Genomic DNA, 23,909 nt, shown 5'->3' with positions numbered 1-23,909 from the left:
GTTAGGCGATTGTTTGCTGGGCGATAAGGATTGTAGAGGAGTTCGCTTCCGCTGGACTGAGTTTGATTGAAAAAAGTCTTCAACTGGTATGTTTACTCGGTCTTTTGTACTTTATTTATTAAAGCATGTCTATAATTAGTATTACAATGCGTATCTGTTTGTTCATATGTATTTGTGGTAATTTTGTCACAGTGAAATCGGAAAGATCCGCTTTCGCTCATGGATTCTCTTGTTTAAGGGTTCCTTCAAATGTTGCATCGAATATATATTGAATGAAAAACCGAAAAAATCGTTGAAGGAAGGAGAAATGTGGTGCCATTTGAATATTTTTTTAAAAAAAAATTGGGGGTAAAATTGGAATTTCACATAGGCAAAAGGTCAATCATAGATAAGTCTTTAGGAAGAGGTCATTCATAGAAAAATTTTTGAGATTTGGGTCATTTTGTGAAATTTTCCAAAAGAAAGGAAAGTTTAGCTTTTTACTTCATAAGTTTATAGGGTTTAGTTATGAAGTGGATCTTTTTCATTTTAAGAATTTAATGTATAAAAAATTATAAGAAATAGCCTCCTCAATTTTTCATATTTCAAAACTAGCACATTTTTTAAAAACTTCTTACAATAGTTTTTGTGGTATCTCGCCCGAGATCGACCATCGAGATCTACATAAAAATTTAACTTTTTATAACTTATTGATCGTTTTGGACTTTCTCGGTGAAATCTCATGCACTTAACACTGAGATTTTATCCATTTTTCGTAAGTTTTGGGAGATATAAAATCTCGAGGAGATTAACATCAAGATTCTTTATATTTTCTTGGGTCGTAATTCTTCTATTTGCAATATTTGATCTTTTACCAAATTTAAAAATCCCAATGCACTTGAGATCCATATAAAAAATCATAATTGGTAAATTCATTTGAAATTTTGAAAATTCATATGTAATTGCAGAAACAGAAAAATTAGGGTAAAGATTTGAAAAATTATGTAAAATTTAGATTTAAGATTTGATAAAAATAATCGAATTTGGAAAAAAAATTAAAAACTATAAGATTTGGTATAAATTGAAAAGATTATATAATATTTAAAAATATTAGTAGAATCTTGATATTAATACCACTCGACATTTCACAAAGTGCTCAAACCAATGTATAAGTTAGAAAAAAAAAAAAGAGTTAATTTTCAATTAAATTCGAGACCAACCAATTTAATGAGTTTTGAAAAACGTACTACTTTGGAAAGTGAAACTTTTAATTATTTCCAGTCATTTCTCCTCAAACGTGGGCGCTAATAATTAGATTAAAATGACCATTCCAACCCCAAACAGGCCCTCAGAGGAGATAGAGAATGTTGACCCAAGTGGGCGAAGAATCAAAATGCTTTCCGTTCTTTCAATTCCAACCAATACCGATCCCTTTTATTCTCTTCTTTTGGTTCCGCGCGCAAAACTGGATAATCTCACTTTCTTAACCGTTCAAAGATAATCTTCTCTTTGCTTCAAAATCCCAACCCCAACCCCCCCACCCACCCCAGAAAAAATCGCAACAGATGCCATATTTATTGGAGCAGCAGTTCTTTTGTGAAAATGAATGGTAGGAACCCCGCATTTGATCGAAGAAATTGAGAGTGGCAGAGGCAGTGGAGAATGAGGATGGGGGTGGTTGGGGATTCGCCTGATTTTTCACGCCGGCCGGTGGTTGAAATGCTGTACATTGACTATTCCTATCAGCTCCATCGGATTTGGCTTCATTTCATGCCCATGAGCTATCTCACTCCCTTCATATTGATTGGTTCGTATCTCTATCTTCTAACCCACCTTTAATTTCACTGGATAGGGTTGGTTTGCTTATTAGAAAACGGTTTAATTCGGTAGGTATCATAGGATTTGAATCCATTCTTTGAAAGGCTACCTTGGTTAAATTATAAATTTCCTTCTTATAGTTTGAGTTTAGTTAAATGGTCTAAATTTTAGTTTAGTTTGAATATTTTAAGTTTTGTTTCAATTTGGTTCGGTGAAAGTTTCTAAATTCATACAATCTTCCTAACTATTGTTTTTTTTTTAAAATATGATTAGAATATACTCTCTTTTAACTTGGAGTAATATGGATTTCTTTTTTGAAAACTATTTAGCTTATTTTCTCTTTTTCTACATCAATGAATATTGTTCTGGTAAAAAAAAATGAAAAATCTCTACACTGACAGACCATTTTAGTTATGAAAGTTTGAAGTTGGAAATGTAGTTAATCACTTCTACAACTCTTTGACAAACTGATACTTTTGGTTAAAGCTGAAACTTTTTTTGCTGTACATAACTACTTGAATGCCTTGAATTGAAAAATTAATTGAACATGCAGACTGAGCAAAAAGATTATATTCCTTAAAATCCAACCATTTTCGTTAATTTTTTAAACTAATATATGAATTCTAATACAGGCAGAACACACTAAACAACATTTAAAAACACAAGTTCATTTCCCCTCTTAAGGCATTTCACAAGGAATGCGAAGCAATTTAATGGCTCGCCTTAAACAACTATACTTTTTTGGGTACCTTTAGTTTGATTCATTCACTCTATAAAAGCCCTTATTTCTAACAACAGTTGTCTTCTTCAAACATAGGTCTTATTAAATTTCCATATATTTAAAGTCATCAAATTTTTGGACCTTTTCAAGCTATGCCCAGCTCTCCGCTCAAGTCATCTAATGCAAAGGTATTAATTAATATCTCTCTATCTTGTCTTCCATCACCCTCTTCTTGCATTTGGGTTCTGGATTCTCAGTTAATTAGGATCTTTTTTTTTTTTTTTTTTCATATTGGATTCGACATTTCTTCTTGTGATTTTTTGGATCCTTTTTATTTTCAATGAGTAAGTTCATTAATGTGGGGATGTATTTGTACTGTAAGTGATGTTCTTCTCTATGGTTTTTGTTTTCTATTTCTGCTTTTTGTTGAGCTTTTTCTAAGAATCTGTGTCTAGCTTCGTCGGTTTGAGACCATTGGCTTGGAATAGCAACGGTTGTGTTATCAAAGAAATTTTTTTGTGAGGAGCTTGGCTCGAGATGAACAATAGGGTTTTTTGAGAGGTGGAGAGGTCATGTATCGAAGTTTGGAATGTGGCGAGGTTTAAGATAAGTTAAGATATGCTAGCTGGAGGAAAATTAATAGTTGCTTGATCTTGGCTTATTTTGCCTGGTAATGTATTGTTAAGAGTGTTTCTTTTTGTTCTCTATTAATATGTTAGTAATGAGGTTAGCAGTTGAATTATGTCTATGATATTCCTGACATCCGGATTTACTCGGTATCTTGCCTCTTCATGTTGCTCTAGAGGCCATTGCTTTTGTAGTCTGAAAATGAAGTTCCCTTGTTGTATTAAATAGAGCAGTCTGATGAGGAAACAAGGCAAAAGAATTCCTTCGTTTATGTTATATGTTGATGTTAAATGTCAGTAGGTGCATCCCATGCTTGGCAGGCAAGTATGCCCATACTTAAATTTCACTACATTGAAATTGCCTGTACGAGTTACATTTCAGTTAATTTAATGGCATACAATTAAGATTAAAATTGCCTTGGACTTGATCAAAAACTCCATGGAAGGACAAGAAGTTTGCTAACAAAATCCACAAATTTGCTGAAAATGTATGCATCACAGTACAATATTGAATTTTAAATTGCAACTATGACAACTATCCAAAAAATTCTTCTTCTGATAATTACTAAAACAAACAAAACACCAACCAATAGTAAATACAAAGAAGAACCAATGTATAACGTACAATATCAAATTTTACATTGCAACTATGACATCTATCCAAAAAATTCCCACAACCACATCTTCTGATAATTACTAAAACAAACAAAACACCAACCAATGATAAGTACAAAGAAGAACCAATCTATTCGTACAGTATCAAGTATAACATTTAATGAAACCTTCTCCTATACACACTTATTTCTGAATAATAAACAAACCGAGAAAAATCAAATAATACTGACGCAACAACTCTGCTGCATGTCCAAACAATAAGGGTTTATACGAAATTTGTGTGAACTGTGAAATATTCAGCGCTTATGAATTGCATACCATCACTTAACTTTAATGTCATCCCTTGCTTCAGAGGAAAGGGTTTTTGAGCTTGGTGACTTGCCAATGATGGCTTTCTTTGCCTTCACCAGTGACTGTTTCACTTTCGATAAAATATTGTGTGAATGCTTATGACTAGGCTTTGATGGAACTTCTTTCTTGTCATTCACTTTCGGAACTTCTCCTCTTGCCCTCACAGTTTCTTCATTTTTTACTTCCAACTCAAATTCCTGGGGTTCTTTAGCTGTTTCATTTACTTGAGCATCGGCAGTCTCAACTGGTGCTAGTTTCTCATCTGTAATACTCTCTACCTTGGTTTCTGCTATCAGATCTACTACTTCCCCAGCTTTTTGGTCATCAATCGACTTTCCTGCTACTGCAGCATCAGTTTCATAATCTCTTGGAGCCATCTCTTCTCTTGGCAGAGTTATGTTTTGTATGTTCTCATGTTTATCTTCATCTGCTTTCTCAGTCCTCACTCCTTTTTCTTCATTTTCCTCTCCCACTTTTTCCATGGCGGGTGCTTCCACCACTGATAATTGTGCAACCACATCAATATTGCTCGCTTCCTTCTTTTCATCTTCTTTCGCATCATGAGGAGGAAAGCTAGGTGCAGCTAGTTCTACACTAGGTTGACCCCTCTGATCAATTGAATCTTGTTGGTCACTTTTTATTGTGCATTGCTCCTCTTCTTGGTGGATTTGTCCTACTCCCAAAGGTGGCGCACTGTCATCCCCAATAGCCAATGACTTTTGATCTTCCACATTTTCACCTTTCATAATTGGCTCAGTTTCTACCTCAACATAATCGTTCTGAATAAGATTGGTTATCTCAGGCAATTCTCCCTTACTATACCTCACTTGGGTAACTTTAGGTTCTTGTTTTTCAATTTCTTCTGAACCCAATGTGGAATCACTGACCTCTTTTGCTCCCATTTCCTCGGATCCAATCACAGGAAAACCTTCATCTGCCTGTTCCATGTCCTTGGAAGGTATGAAGGACTCACCAATATCTTCTGCTATAACTTCTGATTCTTTCTCGCATGGAGCGTCATTTGGCTGCTCCTTGTTCCTGGGAGGTTTAATGGATTCACTATTGTCTCGTACCATGACTTCTAATTCTTTCACTGGTTGAACTTCATTGAGCAATTCACCGTCCTTGGGAATTTCTGCAGATTCATTTATATTTTCTGCTATCACTTCCTTTGATTCTTGCAAATGCACTGACTGTACTTCAACTGCTTGTTCCTTTTCCTTAGGAAGTTCTTTGGTTTCGGTAATTTCTTTTTCCACTTCTGATCCTTTTAGTAGATGAACTCCGCTGTGCTGCTCCCTTTCTGTTGGCAGTTCAACTGCTTCAACTTTTTTCTGCTCGATCACTTCTACATGTTTCGATGGAATAACCTCAATTGAATCTTCTTTCTTGGGAGATTCAATAGACAGTTCTGGAACACAAGTTGTGTCTGGTTGTTCCTTTTCTAATCCCTTACCAGAGTCATCCATAAGGCCTGATTTAGCCACCTGACCCACTGAAATCTGTTCATCACTTTCTACTACACATTGTGCGTCTTCTTCTTGGACATTTCCTCCTTTAGTGGGTGGGTCAATGTCGTCTTCAAGAACCAATTCCTTCTCATCTTTCACGGTTTCAGCTTCCACATAAGTATTTTGAACATGTTTGATTAGTTCAGGTAATTCTCCCACACTATACTTTTCTTCAATGATTTGAGGTTCGTGTTTCACAACTTCTTCAGAACTCAATGTGGAATCACTGGTCTCTTTTCCCTTCATTTCTCTCAATTCTCTCAATTCTGTCGGTGGAAAACCTTCATCTTCCTGCTCCTTGTTTTTAGGAGGTTCAGAGAACGCACTAATCTCTTTTGCTATAACTTCTAATGATTCTGTCTCGGAAAGATCGCGTTCTGCTTGCTCCTTGTTCTTGGGAGGTTCAAAAGAGGCACTAGTCTCTTTTTCTATAACTTCTAATGGTTCTTTGTGGGAAAGAGCTTCATCTTGTTGGTTCTTGTTCTTGGGAGGTTCAGTGGAGTCACTAGTGCCTTCCGATATGACTTCCAATTCTTTCATTAAATGAGCTTCGGTTAACAACTCATTTTCCTTTGGAATTTCAGCAATTTCACTAATCTTATCTGTTGTCACATCCCTTGATTCTTGAACTGGAAGAACTTCATTGTCTTCCTTTTCCTTAGGAAGTTCTGTGGGTTCAGTAATTTTTATTTTTGTTGCTTCTTCGGATTCTTTTTGTGGGTGAACTTCAATGGGCTGTTCCTTTTCTGTTGGAGGTTCAGTTGTCACAATAATTTCTTTTGTGATAACTTCTACTTGTTCTTCCACTGTAAGAACCTCAATTGGATGCACTTCTTTCTTGGGAGGTTCAACAGATAAGTCTGGAACAGGAGTTATGTCTGGTTTCTCCCTCATTTCTTTGTTTACGCTGACAAATTCTTTTGTTGGATGGTCCTCGTCTGGTTTTTCACCAGATTCTGACACCAGAAAAGCTTCATTTGCCTTCTCTTGTGCAATAACTTCCACTGATTCTTTCTGAGAAATAACTTCATCCGGCTGCTCCTTGTTCTTGAAGGGCTCAATGGATGCACTTGTCTCTTTCCCTGTCACTACTGGTTGCACCTTTTCTGTTGGAGGTTCAGACATTTCCATAACTTCCTTCGCAACCACCTCACTTGTCTCTTTTGCTGTCACTTCCCCTTCCGACTGCTGCTTTTCTGTTGAAGTTTCAACCTTTTTAGTAACTTCTTTTGTGACCACCTCACTTATCTCGTTTGCTACCACTACTGGCTGCATCTTTTCTATTGGTGGCTCACCTGTTTTAATATCTTCACTTATCTCTTTTGCTACCACTACTGGCTGCTTCTTTTCTATTGGTGGCTCAACTTTTTCAATATCTTCTTTTGCAAACACCTGCACTGGTTCTTTCACAGGAACAACCTCAATTGGCTGTTCTTTCTTTGGAGGTCCAACAAATTCTTCTAGAACGCAAGTTGTCTCTGGTGTCAGCCTTGTCTCTTTCTTTATACTTGCAAACTCTGTAGTTGGGTGCTCTTTTTCTGACCCATTAACAGAATCTTTTGTAGGACCAGATTCGGCCATCTGACATTCTGAACTTTCTTTATCACTACCTTCTTCTTTCTGGATTTTTTCCTTAATTGGTAGGCCAGTGTCGTCTCTAGGTGCCAGTGGCTTTTCATCTGTCACAGTTTCAGCCTCAACATAAGTGTCCTGGACATGTTTGGTTATTTCAGGTAACTCTCTTATACCATCCTTTACTTCAATGACTACCTTTTCTTGTCTCTCGACTTCAAAACCCAATGTGGAATCATTAGTCTCATTTTCCTTCACTTCTCCAGATTTTGTCGCTGAAAGACTTCCATCTGCTTGTTCATCGTTCTTGGGAGGTTCAAAGGATGCACTAACCTCTTTTGTTGTGACTTCTACTGATTCTTTCTGGGCAGTTGCTTCGTCCGACTGCTCCTTATTCTTGGGAGGTTTGAAGGATTCGTTTGTCTCTTTTTCTATCACTACTTGTTCTTTTGCTAGATGAACTTCCACTGGAATTTCACATTCATGGGAAACTTCAATAGATTCACTAATCTTTGTTTCTATCACTTCACTTGATTCTTGCCCTGCTTCAATTTCAGATCCCTGTTGCTTTTCTTTGGGAACTTTTGTGGGTATGCTAATTTCTTTTGCTATCGCTTCTTCCAACCCTTTGAATGGATGAAGTTCAACTGGCTGCTCTTTTTCTGTTGGAGGTTCAACTCTTCCAAAATTTTCTTTTGCAACCCCCTCTATCAGTTCTTCCAATGGAACAGCCTCAATTGCCTGAGCTTCTTTCTTTGGTGGTTCAACAGGTTCTTTTGGAACATCAGTCTCTGGTTCCTTGTCTGACCCTTTCTCTACACTGACGCATTCTGTCACTGGTTCCTCCTCTGCATCTGTTGGGCCCTTACTAGAGTGTGCCTCTACTGATAATATTGTATTATCAATAATCGTTGGGTTCTTCTCTTCTACTTTCTCAGAAACCATTTCCACTTTGTCTGCAACTTCTGTTACAAAATGTACATGGGCACCTGGTTCCTCTTTTTCTTCACTGTAAACAATATCGCGTGATGATTCGTTTTGTAATTTTGGAAGGTCCACAACCTCTGATGGTTGTTCTTCTACTTTTTGTGCGGCTGCCTCTGCTGGTACCTCCAAAGTCTCTCTTTCTATGACTTCTACAGTTGGCTGCTCTTCTGGTGGGCTCTTGCCATTGTCAGTTGCATCAAACTCCTTTATACTCTTTTCCAGGTACGCGATTACTGGCAATTCTGTTGCTTCTCCTTCAACCGGTTCAGCCGATCGCCTCTCCTCGTGTAGGGTCTCATTGGCGGCAGCAGCAGTGGCTTCCTCTGATATAGAAGTAGCTTCTTTTTCAAGCTGCACATTGTCATGAACTGGAAGATTAACAATAGGAGTTTCATCTATTTTTTTTGTCTCAACAACAAGATGCTCAACCTGAATATCCACTGCCATTTCCTTGGACGTGGACAAAGTACTATCTGGAATACGTAAGTTGTCAGCTCTGCCTTTCTCTCTGTCATCTTCTATAGTTTTTTGTGGTGAAGAGAGATTTATCTGTTCCGCTACTTTTACTGGTTCACTACTTAACTTCTCTTTTTGCTACAATAAAATAAAACCCAGAAAATATTGCTGAAGGAATTGAGAGATCCAATCAACCATGTGACGGAATAAGAATAGAATAAGAATTACATGCTCTTGCAACTCTGTTCTGATCTATCAAGATGTAATTAAAGATATCTAACACAAATGAAGTAAAAATTAGGGAATTCGATATAGGAATCAAAATAATTAAAAAACCGAACCATAGCCATGCTTCTAAACTATAGATAAGATGACTTAGTGGCGGGAAAAATTAATTCTTGATTAACAAATCTATGTCTGGGTTGTGCATGTAATATTCAGTTTAGAGAATTTATAATGGATGCATACAGTCAATATTACATGCAAATTAACAAAAATATCACACAAAAGAATGTTTAAAGTTTAAACTAGAAAAGTAACAAGCGCGTGTTGATCAAGAATCTAAAAACCTGAACTCGTCACATCCCGTAACAATCATGAGAGAGAAATCATGTAGCAAGAAATAAGAAGCTGAAGAAACTTAAGTAGTGAAGTGGAGAGCGTGGAGAATTAATTAGAAGTGAAAATAAAAGAGAAATTTGGAGGAAAAACTCACCTCATCGGATGTATAAGTTTGATGGGAATCAACAGTTTGGGTGGCCATAATGATTATTGTGGATTGAGGAACAAAGTGGCAGTTCCTAGTAGTTAAGAAATGGAAATGGAAAAAAGAAATGAAGAAATTAAGGAAAGAAATGATGAGGTTGGCAACAACTCACAAAAGCTTAATTAAGTCACTAGCAGACTAAATGGAAGAACCACACCACTTGGAGGAAAAATTTAGCAAAGGGAAAGCAAAAACAGTCTGTCACTGACAGACTTTTCTCACATGACCTGGGATGGAATGATTGAGGAGGATGAGGATGATGATAATGATTCCCTTTAGTTTCTATCTAAAAGAAAAAGAAAATCAAAGAGAGTGGAGAGATAAAAGTGATGATAATTGGCTTTGGCAAAGTGACAAATCACCAAAAGCAACTGGGTCCCACAGCTTGTGTATTGATTTTCATGGTTGGAATTGCTTTGGCCTTCTCATAAGTGCATTTTATGTTTGGGATGACATTAAATTAGATTAGACTAGGAGCCATTTACTATTTGATACATATATTTTTCACTCTTTTAAATGTTGCATTGGCAAGATGACAAAACACCAAAAGCAACTGGGTCCCGCAGCTTGTATTATTCTTCATGGTTGGAATTGTTTTGGCCTTCTATGTCATATTCATAAATGCATGTTACGTTTGGAATGGCATTAAATTAGATCAAATTGGAGCGATCCGCCATTTGATATTTTTTTCTCTTTTAAATGTTGCATTTAACATCGGATGACTTGGACATTGGTCATTAAGGCTTTCAAAGATCACTTTATTTTTGTACTTTCTATTTGCTGTTGCATGTTTGTCGTTGATACTTAACAGAAAAAAGAATAATGTTAAACCTTTTTTTTTTGGGGTATGATTTAAGAGAGTTGGTATGTTTTAAGGAACTTTCAACTGAAACCCAATTCTCATCTTCTCCACCAGATTATAATCTTTATATAGCTGAAGAAAGAAAAGCAGGACCCTCATCCATGGCCTGCGTGCTTTGAAGCCCACTCCCACCAGGTACAAGATGTCTAGTTTTGTTGGGTCTGCCCTGTTTTCCAATCAACGAAAGGCCTTCTCTCTCTCTCTCTCTCTCTCTCTCTCTCTCATAATTCATCTCCAAATCTATGACAAACGCACATCTAAAAAACTTAAAAGAGCCGCCCAACAATTTAAAACAAAACATTCACAGCAAAGCAGATCAGATCAGATCACACATTACTTTTCTTTTTTATTTTTTTTCCCTTTCTCTCTTTCTCTCTTCTTTTCTCTTCTCTTCTTCTTCTTCTTCTTCGGTATAGCTTAGCTTAGCTAGTTTGGAAGACCCCAATGTGGAGGTAATTAAGTGTTAACAAACAGCTTTTCCTGCATAAACGCATTACATTTTGCTCTTGTTGATTGAGAATCATATTCGTGGTTACTGCAGATTTATTGATCTACCTATACCCAATAATTAATTCTCGCTAACCACGTTTAATATGATTCTTTGAATTAATAACAATAAGTCTTGTTTGAAGAGGCTCGAATACGAAATGTCTTGAAATAATATCAAGTGCGAGAGATTCAATTAACTGAGAGTCATAAGATGTAATTAGATCTTGTCCATCAATTAGATTTTGCCGGACATTCATAACACGACCTAAATAAGCTTCGATTACTGGTATCTAAGCAATTCTTTCCATTGCTTTTACAGAACTTTCCTCTGGATTAGCAAACTATCACCATTAATATAACACCAACATTATTTAATTCTAAATTAGAGCTATCCTCTTCAGATTTTACTAATTCACCTGCGATTATTTCATTGATGGTTTCTGGTGAAGTGATGGGTGGCGGGACAGAAGGATAGAGAATAAGGCTTGAGAAGAAGAATAAGAAGAATAATGTGGTCTTAAAAGAAAGCACATGTAATTGGGTCATTTGAATGGGATTGTATATTTACCAAATACAATTATCTGTCATTTGTTTGTTTAATGTTCTTTGTTAAATATGATTAGACAAGTTTAATCAAAATCTGTTTTAAGATTGCTTCTTTTCAGTGCTGGACACAAAGTTATATCAATTCATGGATTGAGAAGATTTGGATTTTCTTTTGTGGGCTTTTGTTAATAGAATCTCATATTCTCGATTTGGAGAACAAACTATCAACCAAAAAAAACAATAAGTAATAGTTGTAATAGAGGGAAGAAAGTTGATTATCATATCCCACTAGAAAGCAAAAGGAAGAGAAATAATGTGACTATTAAAAGATGGGGTAAATGGGTGCTATTTCAACCATGTGGCTTTTTGATAATTGATGGGGTTAAAATGCCTTCAAACTTTTGATGATGGGGTTAAATGCCTTTTTTAGGACTTCTTATTATGTTGCCTTCTCATCAAAGTCATTCTCCCATACAACTTGGTCCCTTTCTTTTTCAACTTTGTAAAAAGTTGTCTTATTTTTATCAATCCATTATAATCTTTTTCTTATCTCTAAGGGGGTGTTTGACGCACAAAGGATAATTGGGAGAGTTGATGCAAATAACGAGATAATAAATCTCTTTAATAATTGGTGAACCAAACGGTGAGTGGGTTTTCTTTACTTACCCAACCCAACTTGGGGGCCAAACACCCCTTAAACGTTTTTGAAGTAAAGGTAAGAACATACTAAATGTTGATCGACGTGATCTATTGATGGTTTTACGGGAGATTTTGACATTACTTTTGCTTAGTATCATGTTTTTAAGATTGTTTTTGATGTTTTGATGTGAACCACTGAGTTAATACTTCTAACTCTAAATAGTTTTTTTCTCATCAAGTTTTTTAAGGATCTTGAATTAAACTTTGTTGTGCAAGTTTTTAATTTATTATAGCAACGTTTTATTTAGAAAGTTTTGTTTATTTTTTTTAAAGTTAAATGGACAATTGATTTTGGTTTTAAAGTTGCATGCATGTAGTAATAATTCTAGTTAGAGGTATTTAAAAGTCAGACCCTTACATTACCATTGCAAATTTTAGTAAATGTACTCGATTGTAATAGTTTCGTTTTGATTGAGGAAAAGGAAACCCTAGCGACCAAGCACTTGTGCCCCCAAAAGCGGAGACCAAACAACCGCCAAGTTGTCGAAAGCACGTATGAGGAGAGGTAAGATCAAGAAAATTGAATTTCCATTGATAGATTTTTTTTTAGTACAACAATTGGGTGGGAGATTTGAACCCCCTACTCCGTGGTTACTTGCATATTCGGATATCAATTGAACTATGCTCGACTTGGCTCCATTGGTGGATTATGATTGTAGATTAACATGGCATAACATTTTTGGAAAAAGAAGGATCTTTCTTTTATTCTAGGTCAAAATGAGTTTACCTCAACCTATATAAAGAATATCATATGGATGACCTATTTTTGAAAGCTAAAATGAAATCTACCCTACTTTATAAATTTCAAGATTTTTGTCATTTTGCTTGCATCAATGAAATTACCATCTTTGCACATGGCCTCTAGCTCGCCTCTAGCTCTATCACTCTCTCTCTCGGTCTCACTCTCCATCGCATCATAAAAGAAAAGTGGAAAAAGAGAAAATCAAGAAGAGGAAGAGGGAAAAAAAAGGCATATTTTGGTATTTTTGTCCATAAGAAAATAGCAAAATTTTTGGTTTGTTTGGTTGGCCATTCAAATTCTTTTTTATGTTTTTAAATTTATTAAGTTCAGAAAATATGTGTTTAACAGATAATCTGGATTTTGTTTTTGAAAACTGTTGTCGGATTCTGTGATTCAAATAATGTAAATTTTGAAAACAATATTTTTATATTTTTAACATAGCTCTTATTTTCAAATTCTCGACCAAAAAGACTCTTAAGTTTAAAAAAGTATAACAAAATTCATTTTGACCTTTTTTTTTTTTGTTAACCTCTAATCTTGAGGTTGAAAGTACACATTTCGAGGTTAGAGATTCTACACCCATATTGTCTAAAAAAGAAATAAAAAAAAAACTTGGGAAAAATACTTTTTGGCACCTAGGTTTGAGGTTTAATTCCTATTTGGTCCTTAGGTTTCAAAATATTGCACATTTAGTTTTGAATTTGGTTTCAATTTAGTCTTTCAGTTTCAAAATGTTGTCATTTTACTATTGATATTTGAGTTTTGTTTGAATTTGGTCCCTAGATTTCAAGATTCTACATTTTTAACTCAAATTTTTATTAAATACTCACTTTCAAACATTAACATCAATGTCTATTAATTAATTTAAAATAATTATGAAGTAAAATTTTAAATTTTATTTTAAAAATGATGAAAAATAGTGAAATGATTATAATTCATTTAAATATTTTAAATTTATTAACATGCATTAACACTGAAGATGAAAAATGAATTTTTAGTGAAAATTGAGTTTAAAAATGTAAATCTTGAAATCTAAGGGTCAAATTCAAATAATACCAAAATGTTAATGGTAAAATTACAACGTTTTGAAACTTATGACCAAATCGAAATCAAACTCAAAACTTTAGAACTAAAACCTAAGAACTAAAGTGGAAATTAGACTCCAAACTTAGAGACTAAAAAGGAGATTTTAAAAAATAGAAAATATAGGGAAAAATATTTACATAAATAGCAAAAGTTAATAATAATTGTGAGAGACATTGTTATCAATGTTTATTACAAATAAATATAGTTTATCAACGTCTACAGTGATAAAAACTGATACAAATCTCACCGATAAAAGAAACGGATATAAGTCTATCATTAATAGAAACGAATAGAAGTCTATCATTAATACTATAATAATAAAAATTAATACAAGTTTATAATCGTATAATTATTTCTATAAATAATTTGACATTTTAAAAAAATTTTGGACTGAAATGTATTTTTATCAAAATAAAAGAAAAAGAAATTTCTTATTCTCTTCCGCGCCGCATCAACCACCTCGACCTCCATATTCTCTCGATTCCGGCGGCGCCACAGCGTTGCTTCATCTCCGGCGGGCGACGGGATGTTGAGTGCCACACCACCGCGCGACGCTTAGACCACGCGGGAACGAAGCTCTTCCGGTGGCTTCCCTCGACGGTTTTGGACTGTTTGATTAAGTTAAGGTTGATTTCCGATAAGCACTTCTCTTCTGAACGCCTTTTTGAACACCCTTTGGGATTTTGAACAAGGTCGTGTGAATCTTGACCCAAATGGCCGAAGTATCAAAGTGCTTTCCGTTCCAACCAATACCCACTCTATTATTTTCTTAATCTTACCCAACCTCCTAAATCAAAGCAAGAATCTTTGCTTGTAACTTCTAATTTATAATCTTATTGATTATGTACAACTTATGACTAGGTATGAAAGTTATCGATTCTACCCCATTCCTCCACCCTCCCACCTCTCTTAACAGCCTTCTCAATTCTGGCCGGACTTTAAAACATGCCACTCAAATTCATTCCCAACTCATCACCACCGCCTTCCTTTCCCTCCCTTTCCTCTTCAACAACCTCCTCAACTTGTACGCCAAATGTGGCTCTATCGACCAAACCTTGTTGCTCTTCTCCTCAGCCCCAGATGACTCTAAGAACGTTGTCTCTTGGACTTCTCTTATTACCCAGTTTACCCGTTCTAAAAGACCCTTTAAGGCCTTGACTTTCTTTAACCATATGAGGCGTTCTGGGGTTTATCCCAATCATTACACCTTCTCTGCAGTTTTATCTGCTTGCACTGACACTATGGCTTCTGTTCATGGTGATCAGATGCATTCTTTGATTTGGAAACATGGGTACCATGCTGAGGTATTTGTTGCCAGTGCATTAGTTGACATGTATGCCAAGTGTTGTGATATGTGCATGGCCGAGAAGGTGTTTGAGGAAATGCCCGTGAGAAACCTTGTGACTTGGAACTCTATGATTGTGGGGTTCTTGCAGAACAGGCTTTATGATCAGGCCATTCTCTTCTTTAAAACGCTTCTACTGGAGAGTCCAACTGCTCTTGATGAGGTAAGCTTTTCCAGTGCCTTGAGTGCTTGTGCCAATGTTGGTAACTTGAAGTTTGGGAAACAAGTTCATGGAGTTTCTCTGAAGCTTGGTGTCAGGAATATGGTTTATATAAATAACTCACTGATTGACATGTATAGTAAATGTGGCTTATTTGATGACGTTGTAAAGTTGTTTTCAAACATTGGAGTTAGAGATGTGGTTACTTGGAACATAATGATTATGGCATGTGTTTATAATGACAATTATGAAGATGCCTGTAATAGTTTTTGGATGATGAGGAGGGAAGGTTTAATACCTGATGAAGCATCATTCTCCTCTGTTCTTCATTCTTGTGCAAATCTTGCAGCATTATATCAGGGAACACTGATCCACAATCAGATCATACGATCTGGGTTTATGAAGAATTTGTGTGTTGCAAGTTCTTTGATTACGATGTATGCAAAATGCGGCAGCTTGGTAGATGCTTTTCAAATATTTGAAGAGACCGAGGAACGTAATGTGGTTTGTTGGACAGCCATAATTGCAGCTTGTCAACAACACGGGCATACTAACCGGGTTGTTGAGTTATTCAAGCAAATGTTGAGAGAGGGGATTAAACCTGACTATATTACTTTTGTTTCTGTTCTGTCTGCTTGCAGCCACACTGGTCGGGTGCAAGAAGGATTCTTCTACTTTAATTCAATGATTAAAGTGCATGGTATTTACCCTGGATATGAACATTATGCATGTATGGTTGACTTGCTTGGTCGTGCTGGGCAGTTGGATAGAGCTAAGAGGTTTATAGAATTGATGCCTATCAAACCAGATGCCTCGGTATGGGGTGCTCTGCTTAGTGCTTGCAGGAATCATAGCAACCTTGAAATGGGTAAGGAAGTCGCTCTGGAACTTTTTGATTTGGAACCAGATAATCCTGGAAATTATGTGCTGCTTTGTAACATCTTGACACGTAATGGGATGTTAAATGAGGCTGATGAGATTAGAAGAAAGATGGAAACCATTGGGGTGAGGAAGGAACCAGGATGTAGCTGGATTGACATAAAGAATTCAACATTTGTATTCACAGTGCATGATAAGTCACATGAGAAAACGCAGGAGATTTATGAAATGTTGGAAAAGATACAGGAGTTGGTAAAGAAGAAAGGGTATGTGGCTGAGACTGAATTTGCAATAAACATAGCAGAAGCATACAAGGAGCAAAGTTTGTGGTACCATAGTGAGAAACTAGCTCTTGCATTTGGGCTGCTGAGCCTTCCTGCCGGGGCTCCAATTACGATAAAAAAGAATCTAAGAACTTGTGGAGATTGTCACACCGTGATGAAGTTTGCTTCAGAAATTTTTGCCCGAGAGATTGTAGTAAGAGATATAAGTAGATTCCACCACTTCACCAATGGCATTTGTTCTTGTAGAGATTACTGGTGATTGATTTCTCATCATCCTGGAAGAAGCGCAAGATTTAATAGATGAAAATCACCAATCTGTGTTGCAGGTGAGTCAGTCGAGAGTGAAAATTTTGTCCTGGTTTGCTAAATCTGAGTAGAGGTAGTCTCAATCATGATGATCCCCTGGATAACACTCTTAGGAGCTAATTAAGCTAAGACTAGCTCAAGCAATAAATATAACTTTTTATAGCTTTTGTTTGTAGTATTTTGATAAAAATGTTGGTAAAAAATCCACAAATTTTACTATTCATGCACGCGGCAAAATATTTGAGAATCAAGGAAAAAAATGAAGAAAGCCAAACTTATGATGGGTGTGAGACTATTTCACATTTTTGTTCTTCCCTTTCACACACATTTTTCTCTTTTGTTCTCTCCAATTACAGAGCACCAAAGAAACAAATACAGATTGTCACCGTTGATGGCAATGGCAACATCAATTGATGAGATGCTGAGTAATATTGCGATAGGGATTTGAGTGGTTTATTAGGCATCTAGGAAGAGGAAATCGTCATCATGGACGACTGAAGTGGTCTTATCACTGACGAATTGACAAGACGATCTGCATTTTAGGAAGATAACAAAATTGAAAGCATCATTTTGCATTGGGGAAGGTCGTTCAACAGTTCACAATTCGTATCTAAAGCAAAAACTTGAACGTTTTTTAATCCCCTAATTTGTTTTTGAAAATCTGTAGTATCTAACCATCATTTCAATCAAAATTTCAGATGATGCTGATGGAACTCGTGACGATAATATTTGGATATCCTCCACATTGATCACCAATAAATTTGAAATTTCTGTCGTTCCAAAAGGTTGGGAAAGATCAATGATCTCGATCCAACCTCCATATGAACTGCGGATTGGCGTTGGTATGCGGTATGATTGGATGGTGGCCATAATTTTAATCTATAGGGAACCATATGAGGTCCACTTGGTGTGACTGCAAAGCTTTTTTGCTATTGTTGGATCATAAACGTGGAGCAGCACCTTGTCAACGTGAAAAGGGTTGATGGAACAGCTCTTGGAGAAAGAAGCTTGGATAGCCTCTTTGATCTCTGCCCAAGAATCGTGAAACTGATAACGGTCTGCAATCACCATTGAATACCAATCATGTTGGGGAAGGGGATGAACGGGAGTCGACTGCCTCAGTTGGGAGAGCTTTTCCACAGGGGGACAGCTTTGATGATTTTGGATCACCTTGCTGAAGGTTTTTTGCTTTTGGATGGAAGGTAAGGGTGCACTGGGAAAATCAGATATCAACGAGAAAAAGGAGAACCTGCCTATTTGTTGTCCTCCGATGGTGTGTAAAGCTTTGTGCGACCGGAATGATGTAGGTAGGAGATCTCCACGAAGAAGCCGTTCTTGTTATGTTTCACCAGCCAGAGAGTAGAATTCTCGTCAATACATTTCTGAAAAAGATATTGATTACAAGGATCCTTGTGCAAGACGTCAAAGGCAGATGCAAGCCATTTTAAAGCCGCCCAAGATAGACAAAACGAGAAGGAGGTGTTCTTCCCCTGTTCTGTTTTCCGAACGGAGGATCCACTTGTTTTCTCATCAAGATTGATGGAGAAAATTTTCCGATCAATGAGGATTGAACGGGAGGATGGTCTGGATAGGGAGGCGGAGAAGGCGGCAACCATGGGTAACAGTGAGAGGCTAACGGTTACAAATGAGGAGAGTGGAGGAGGACTGAGCCATTGAGCCGCAACATCCAAAGTAGGGATGGTAAAATTCCAACCCGACCCAGTGGGGAATCCTGTTTGACCGGGAACGGATTTAAACCTTGATTTGAGTCTCTGGTTGGGGACGGGGCGGGGACGGGGAGGGAATCTCCATCCCGTCCCCGACCCCGACCCCGATTTTTTTTAATTGTTAATAATAATAATAATAATAATATATTATTGAAATAGTAAGTTTCCGCTTTTTATTTTTTTTTTAATTTTAAAAATCTAACATAATAAGATTAATTTTTATTAATTTATAATAATAAAATATATATAATGTTTAATTTAAACAAACTATATGTAACAATAATACTAATTTCTTATAAAATTTACAATTTTAATATAAATATTAAATTTAGTTAATTTTAAATAATAAAAATAATAAAATAAAAAGTGAGGATTTTTCTGCAGGATGGGGACCGTGCATCTCTGCCCCGGTCCTTCCCTAATCCAAAGGGTAAAAAAGGAGATCACCCAAATACAATCAAAAGCAGAACCCAAAAAAAAAAAAAAAAAAAAAACACCAAAGGTGATTAAGGAAAGGAGAGAGAAATGTACGAGTGAGGTAATCTTAATATTACATCTTAGTTTATTGGTTGAAAGTTGAGCTTTAGAATGGGTGAACTTCTATAGTTTAATCCTTTTGTTACTAAAATGTCTAAACATCCAAGATTGTTAATAATTTGCATTCATATTTCTTAAAGTTCAAATTTTAGAAACTCGAGTGAAATATTTATAGATAAGGACTACCTAGGATTCTTCTGATTGAATGATTGAAAAATGATCTCTTAGGCATTGATTTCACATAATGCTTTTTCCTATAAAACTACATCCTAATGTTTTCAAGGAAATATTTAATGATTGAAATATTTCTTAAGTATAATGGTTGAATTTTTAATTAAATTTTTTTTAAAAAAATAATAATAATTTAAAAGCTACTTTGAAGTTTTCAAAAATTGGCTTGGTTTTGAAATTTAGAGGTAGAAATAGTGTTTACAGGCTTAATTTTTAAAAACAAGAAACCAAAGACGAAATGTGGCCTAAGCTTTTATATTCCATTCTCTCCAATGGCTCTATTTTGCACCATGGTGTCAATAGAAATTGGGTTTAGAATCGTGAAGCTTTACGATTCCACTCTATTTTGTACCATTGCTCTATCGAACAGGTTCAACTCAACCTCACTCTAATGGGCCTCATCCTCCACTGCATGCTAACATCATCGAATTTGCCATTGTAGCAATTGAAACTGTCTGGCGAACCTCCAATGTTCACACAAATCAAACCCAATTACTTCTCCTATATGAATTAAAATATTTGACATCCACTCTACAATTAAAGAAATCTTTAAATGTTCACACACACCAATTCTAAACCTAGTTTTTGCTAACCACCTTAATTGGGCTTGGGCCTACCAATTTTCATACAGGATGGGAGATTTTAACAAAAGAAACCTCTTTAGAGGTTGACAAAGTGCTTTGAAATAATATTTGGCGAATATGCAGTGAGAGGAGGATGTGCTCAAGGGAGAAGGGTATTAAGGAGAAAGTAGGTGGAGTCCCTTTCACAAAAATAGAACTTGGACACTTTCGCCAAAGGGGTGATTGGAGAGAATCTCGGCCACAACATTCATCGTTTCAATAAGGTCTTCAATCCTGTTGTTGAATATCTTGATGATCTCCAAAGGATTAGACTCGACCACTAGATGGGGGTAATTAGATCTAAATCTAACGAAAATGCTCCTAAGACTTTCCATAATAGCCAACCCTTCGAGTGCTTTGATTGGTTATTAGTGATGGATTGCATGATAGCTTGCTCCAATAGAGTCCCCATAAAGCCACAAATGATCCAAACTTGAATTTCATGAGTTGTTACAATATATTTTATGATGTGGGACGTCTTTATTACATGTTGGATTCTAGATCAGTGTAGTGACAATTACCCTCTACCAGTAGCTATGTCACTATGATTCTACATCTTCAGGGTCCACCAAATAAGTATGTTCGTGTACTTTTGGATCCACTAGACATGTATGAGTATATCTCACTTACAATAGGATGTGTATAATTATTTGCTTAGATGACCTCTATGTTTAGCTTTGGTACACTCTATGAAGCATAGATACTTCATGTGAGACAAAGAATCAGTATCAGACACGTATCGGATACCGATACTTTCAGACACTTCTCAGATACGTATTTGACACGCGATTTAATGTATCTATTTCTATGCATACTCTTTTTTAAGAAAAAAGACAAATAACTCATCTAATCTTCCCAATCTAAAATTAGGCAACCTATTTAAAAAGCTCACTACTCGAGTCCAAAACTAAAAGAGAAAAAAAAAATAACGGACCAAACCCTAGAGAATCATCTAATCTCTATCTTCACATTTGAATACCCACAAAGTCCACCAAAATATAAACCATTTGGACATCTTCAACAATAAGTTCTTCGTTTATCTTCATACTTCTTTTTTGCAATATGAGTCACTTTTCTATTGCATTTTATTAACTATTGTACTTCAACATCTTAGATGTTGCTTTTTTTGTATTGTATTTCAGTGTTTTGTATTTTATTTTGTGCTATTGTTATTAACTTGTATGCTAAATTTATCTATATCCTAGATTTTTTTAAAGAGAAAAATGTATCTTCAACGTATCAGTATCCTCGTTTCTTAGAAATATATATAAAAAAAGGACGCATCCTTAGACGTATCCATATCTAAGTTTTTTTTAGAAATTGACGAATCGTCGTATCCGATCATATCCGTATCGTGTAGCCGTATTTGTGTATGTGCTTCATAGGGTACACTAGTTAGATTCTACTAGTTATAAACACTTAGTTGCTTGTTATTGCATAGCTTGACTCTAGCAATGAGATTACAACTAAGTATTTAAAATACTCATTCTTTTCTTAAATATTTTTTTTTTATTTCAGGTACGAGAAGTAATGTATCAAGTACTTGATGAGGAATTTTGTTGATGGTGCCATGGGACAACCTTTACCGCTTCTGCTTAGTATCAGGTTTCCTAGATGTTTTGAATATTTTCATGAGAACTGTTGAGTTTGGTAGTTTTAAATTTCAATTTTTCTTTTTAATTTAAATTTTTAAGGATCTTGAACTAAAATTTTGTTTTAGATTTTCTATAGGGGGGTTTTTATATATAGGAAAATGGGCCATATTATTCACAATTTATAAAATAAAATGTCCGAAAATTCGTTAGCAGCCTAAAAAATCAAGTCAAATACCAAAAAAAGCCCAGCCCACACGCAAAAAACGTGAAATCCATGCGATGACCCAACTCGATCCACGATTAATTGGAAATCATGTGATTTTCTCCATGCCTTTCCAAGAAATTTTCCCTCCAATGCAAGCTGATGCTTCATCTCCATTTCCTGTTCCTATGCATTTCTATCAATCAAAATCGAATTCCTCTCTATCGTTCTTCTTCTTCTTTTTTCATCGTTGTTGCTTCTTATTTTTCTACATCCGATGTTGTTGCATCTTACCCCTCTTCCTCTTCTTCTTCTTAATCCTTCTTCCACTGTTGTTGTTCTCCTTCTTCATCTTTTTGCTACTGCTACCGCATCTTTCTTCTATCACTAACAACTCTTCAAGGTATAGCTCTTTTATTTTCTTCTTATCAATTTATCAATTATTATAGTTATTAAGCCTAATTTTTGTTTAATGGTAATACCTATTAACCCTATTTTGTGTAGAGGTGGTAAGCAACATCAAAAGGAAGACAGGTAAAGGGGAATCATCAAACAAACCAAAGAAGATAAAAACTCAAAAGAAGGAACAAGAGAAAGTAAAATTGAAGGTATAAAGGAACATGTGATAGACGGTGATAGCGCTCTATCACTATCTATCACTAATAGAGAGTGATAGACCGCTGATAACATGTCCATCACAGATAGGTATCGAAAGTGTTCTATCTCTATCCATCATTGATAGAAAGTGGTAGATATGATTTCATTATTGATATTTTGCTTGTTTGCTTGTTTGCTCAATGATAGATATACTTTCTTAGATATGTTTGGATAGGGGCTAGTTATTGGATTGTATACCGTTAGTGTTTTGATATTTGTTTTGTTTTAAGTTTAGTTGCTTATAGGATTGATTTCATGGTTTAGTCATGCTAAAGAAGTACAAGTTTCATTATCGCTGTCTATCGCTAATAGACAGGGATAGAAGTTTTCTATCAATGTCTATCACAATAGACATTCTATCAGTATCTATCTGTGATAAACATTTAAAGTATTTTATAATTGTCTATTATTGCTAATAGTTAGTATTGAAAATAGGGTGTTAGCCCTAGGGGAAATTTTGTCTTTTTATTATACTCTAGAGTTTCCCTTTTTTCTATTTAAACATGTAGCCTTTGTGTATCTGATGTATCAAATCATCATAAGAAAAACTCTATATCGTGGTTTTTTCTCCTTGTATTAGAGTTTTCCACGTATCCCTATGTGTGGCCTCTTTTTCCTTCTCTTTCTATTTTTCATCATGGTATCAAAGAAAGGAGATGAAACTCCGGCCGCCATTGAGGAAAATCAAACAGGAGAAATACAAGTGCCATCTGGCCCCACAACCATGGATATTGCAGTTATCATACAAACAGCCATAGAACGATACTTCTAGACAATCTTACCGTGTCTTCATCAGTCGATTGGAGCAGCCCAACCCAGAGGACAGGTAGCCGGCTGGGTAAAAAATCAATAGACCCAGCCAGCTGATTGGATCGACCACCAAACGACAGACATAGAGGCGATGGCACACCAAACGAGATCGCAACTTCGCGCCAACCATTCCACGACCAGCAACCAACTGATCACGTAAACTCGCGTCGATCCTTCCACGAGCGATAGCCATCTGATCGAAGACAGCAACCATTCATCCGGCGCCTACCCAATCGAATCTTTTTGGACTGGCTTCAGTCAAGCACAGTCGTTCGATCATCCTCAACCATCGCTCGGTTCCAGCACAGACTTCCGTGCGCAAGCCCAAGTGTTCGGCTCCAGCTCTGCCATCCCAGCCAGCCACAATGCTTCAGACCCAAGCCATCTTCTTTGCAGTTGCGCCTATAGATTTCCCTATTCTAGTCGCGATGCCTTATTTCCAACCAAGAGTGGGTAGTGGTTTCAACCAAGGAATTCCTATGGGTGGCAGATTGGAGATGGGTGAATCATCTTCGTCATATCTGAAACAAAAATTTGATTATATCCAGGAACAGTTTGCTCAACTTTAACTCCAGATTAAACAGCAGAATGAGTCAGTTCAGCAACAGATGGCTACCCTCGGAAAGGTTCTTGGAGCTACCTCTAATGGTCGATCAGAACTCCCCTCTAGTCTACTAGCTTACTCAAGAAGCTCGGTAACCTCTTAGCCAACAAATTTATTTTCTGG

General features: G+C 36.1%; 1 protein-coding gene and 1 pseudogene across 14 annotated transcripts; one reads left to right on the top strand and one right to left on the bottom strand.

Moving 5' to 3' along the window:
- Nucleotides 1–1,329: 1,329 nt before the first annotated feature.
- On the top strand, nt 1,330–22,234 carry LOC120071034 (putative pentatricopeptide repeat-containing protein At5g52630 pseudogene; annotated as a pseudogene). 12 transcript variants are annotated; one of them, XR_016527521.1, is made up of 7 exons: nt 1,330–1,786; nt 2,615–2,706; nt 10,319–10,399; nt 11,857–11,942; nt 12,421–12,503; nt 17,157–17,384; nt 17,499–18,683. The product of XR_016527521.1 is annotated as a putative pentatricopeptide repeat-containing protein At5g52630 pseudogene, transcript variant X7 (transcript). The 12 variants fall into 12 exon arrangements; XR_016527519.1 differs by lacking the exons at nt 1,330–1,786; nt 2,615–2,706; nt 17,157–17,384; nt 17,499–18,683 and adding exons at nt 7,213–7,354; nt 7,460–8,662; nt 21,437–21,523; nt 22,220–22,234; XR_016527516.1 differs by lacking the exons at nt 1,330–1,786; nt 2,615–2,706 and adding exons at nt 7,213–7,354; nt 7,460–8,662.
- Nucleotides 3,738–9,725, bottom strand: LOC120071033 (uncharacterized). 2 transcript variants are annotated; one of them, XM_039023018.2, is made up of 3 exons: nt 9,352–9,725; nt 8,610–8,774; nt 3,738–8,531 (listed from the first exon to the last, which is right to left on the bottom strand). In XM_039023018.2, the coding sequence occupies exons 1-3, from the start codon at nt 9,397–9,399 to the stop codon at nt 4,080–4,082; spliced, it is 4,665 nt and encodes a 1,554-aa protein (XP_038878946.1). In that variant the 5' UTR covers nt 9,400–9,725; the 3' UTR covers nt 3,738–4,079. The 2 variants fall into 2 exon arrangements, with proteins under 2 accessions (XP_038878946.1, XP_038878945.1); XM_039023017.2 differs by having other exon boundaries at nt 3,738–8,774; nt 9,352–9,702.
- Nucleotides 22,235–23,909: the final 1,675 nt, after the last annotated feature.

The sequence above is a fragment of the Benincasa hispida genome, chromosome 2 (genome assembly GCF_027475165.1).
Source record: "Benincasa hispida cultivar pf3 chromosome 2, pf3_genome.v1.1, whole genome shotgun sequence".
Lineage (NCBI taxonomy): Eukaryota > Viridiplantae > Streptophyta > Magnoliopsida > Cucurbitales > Cucurbitaceae > Benincasa > Benincasa hispida.
Note: the sequence above shows the minus strand (reverse complement) of the source record. Positions and strands in the feature narration are given on the sequence as shown.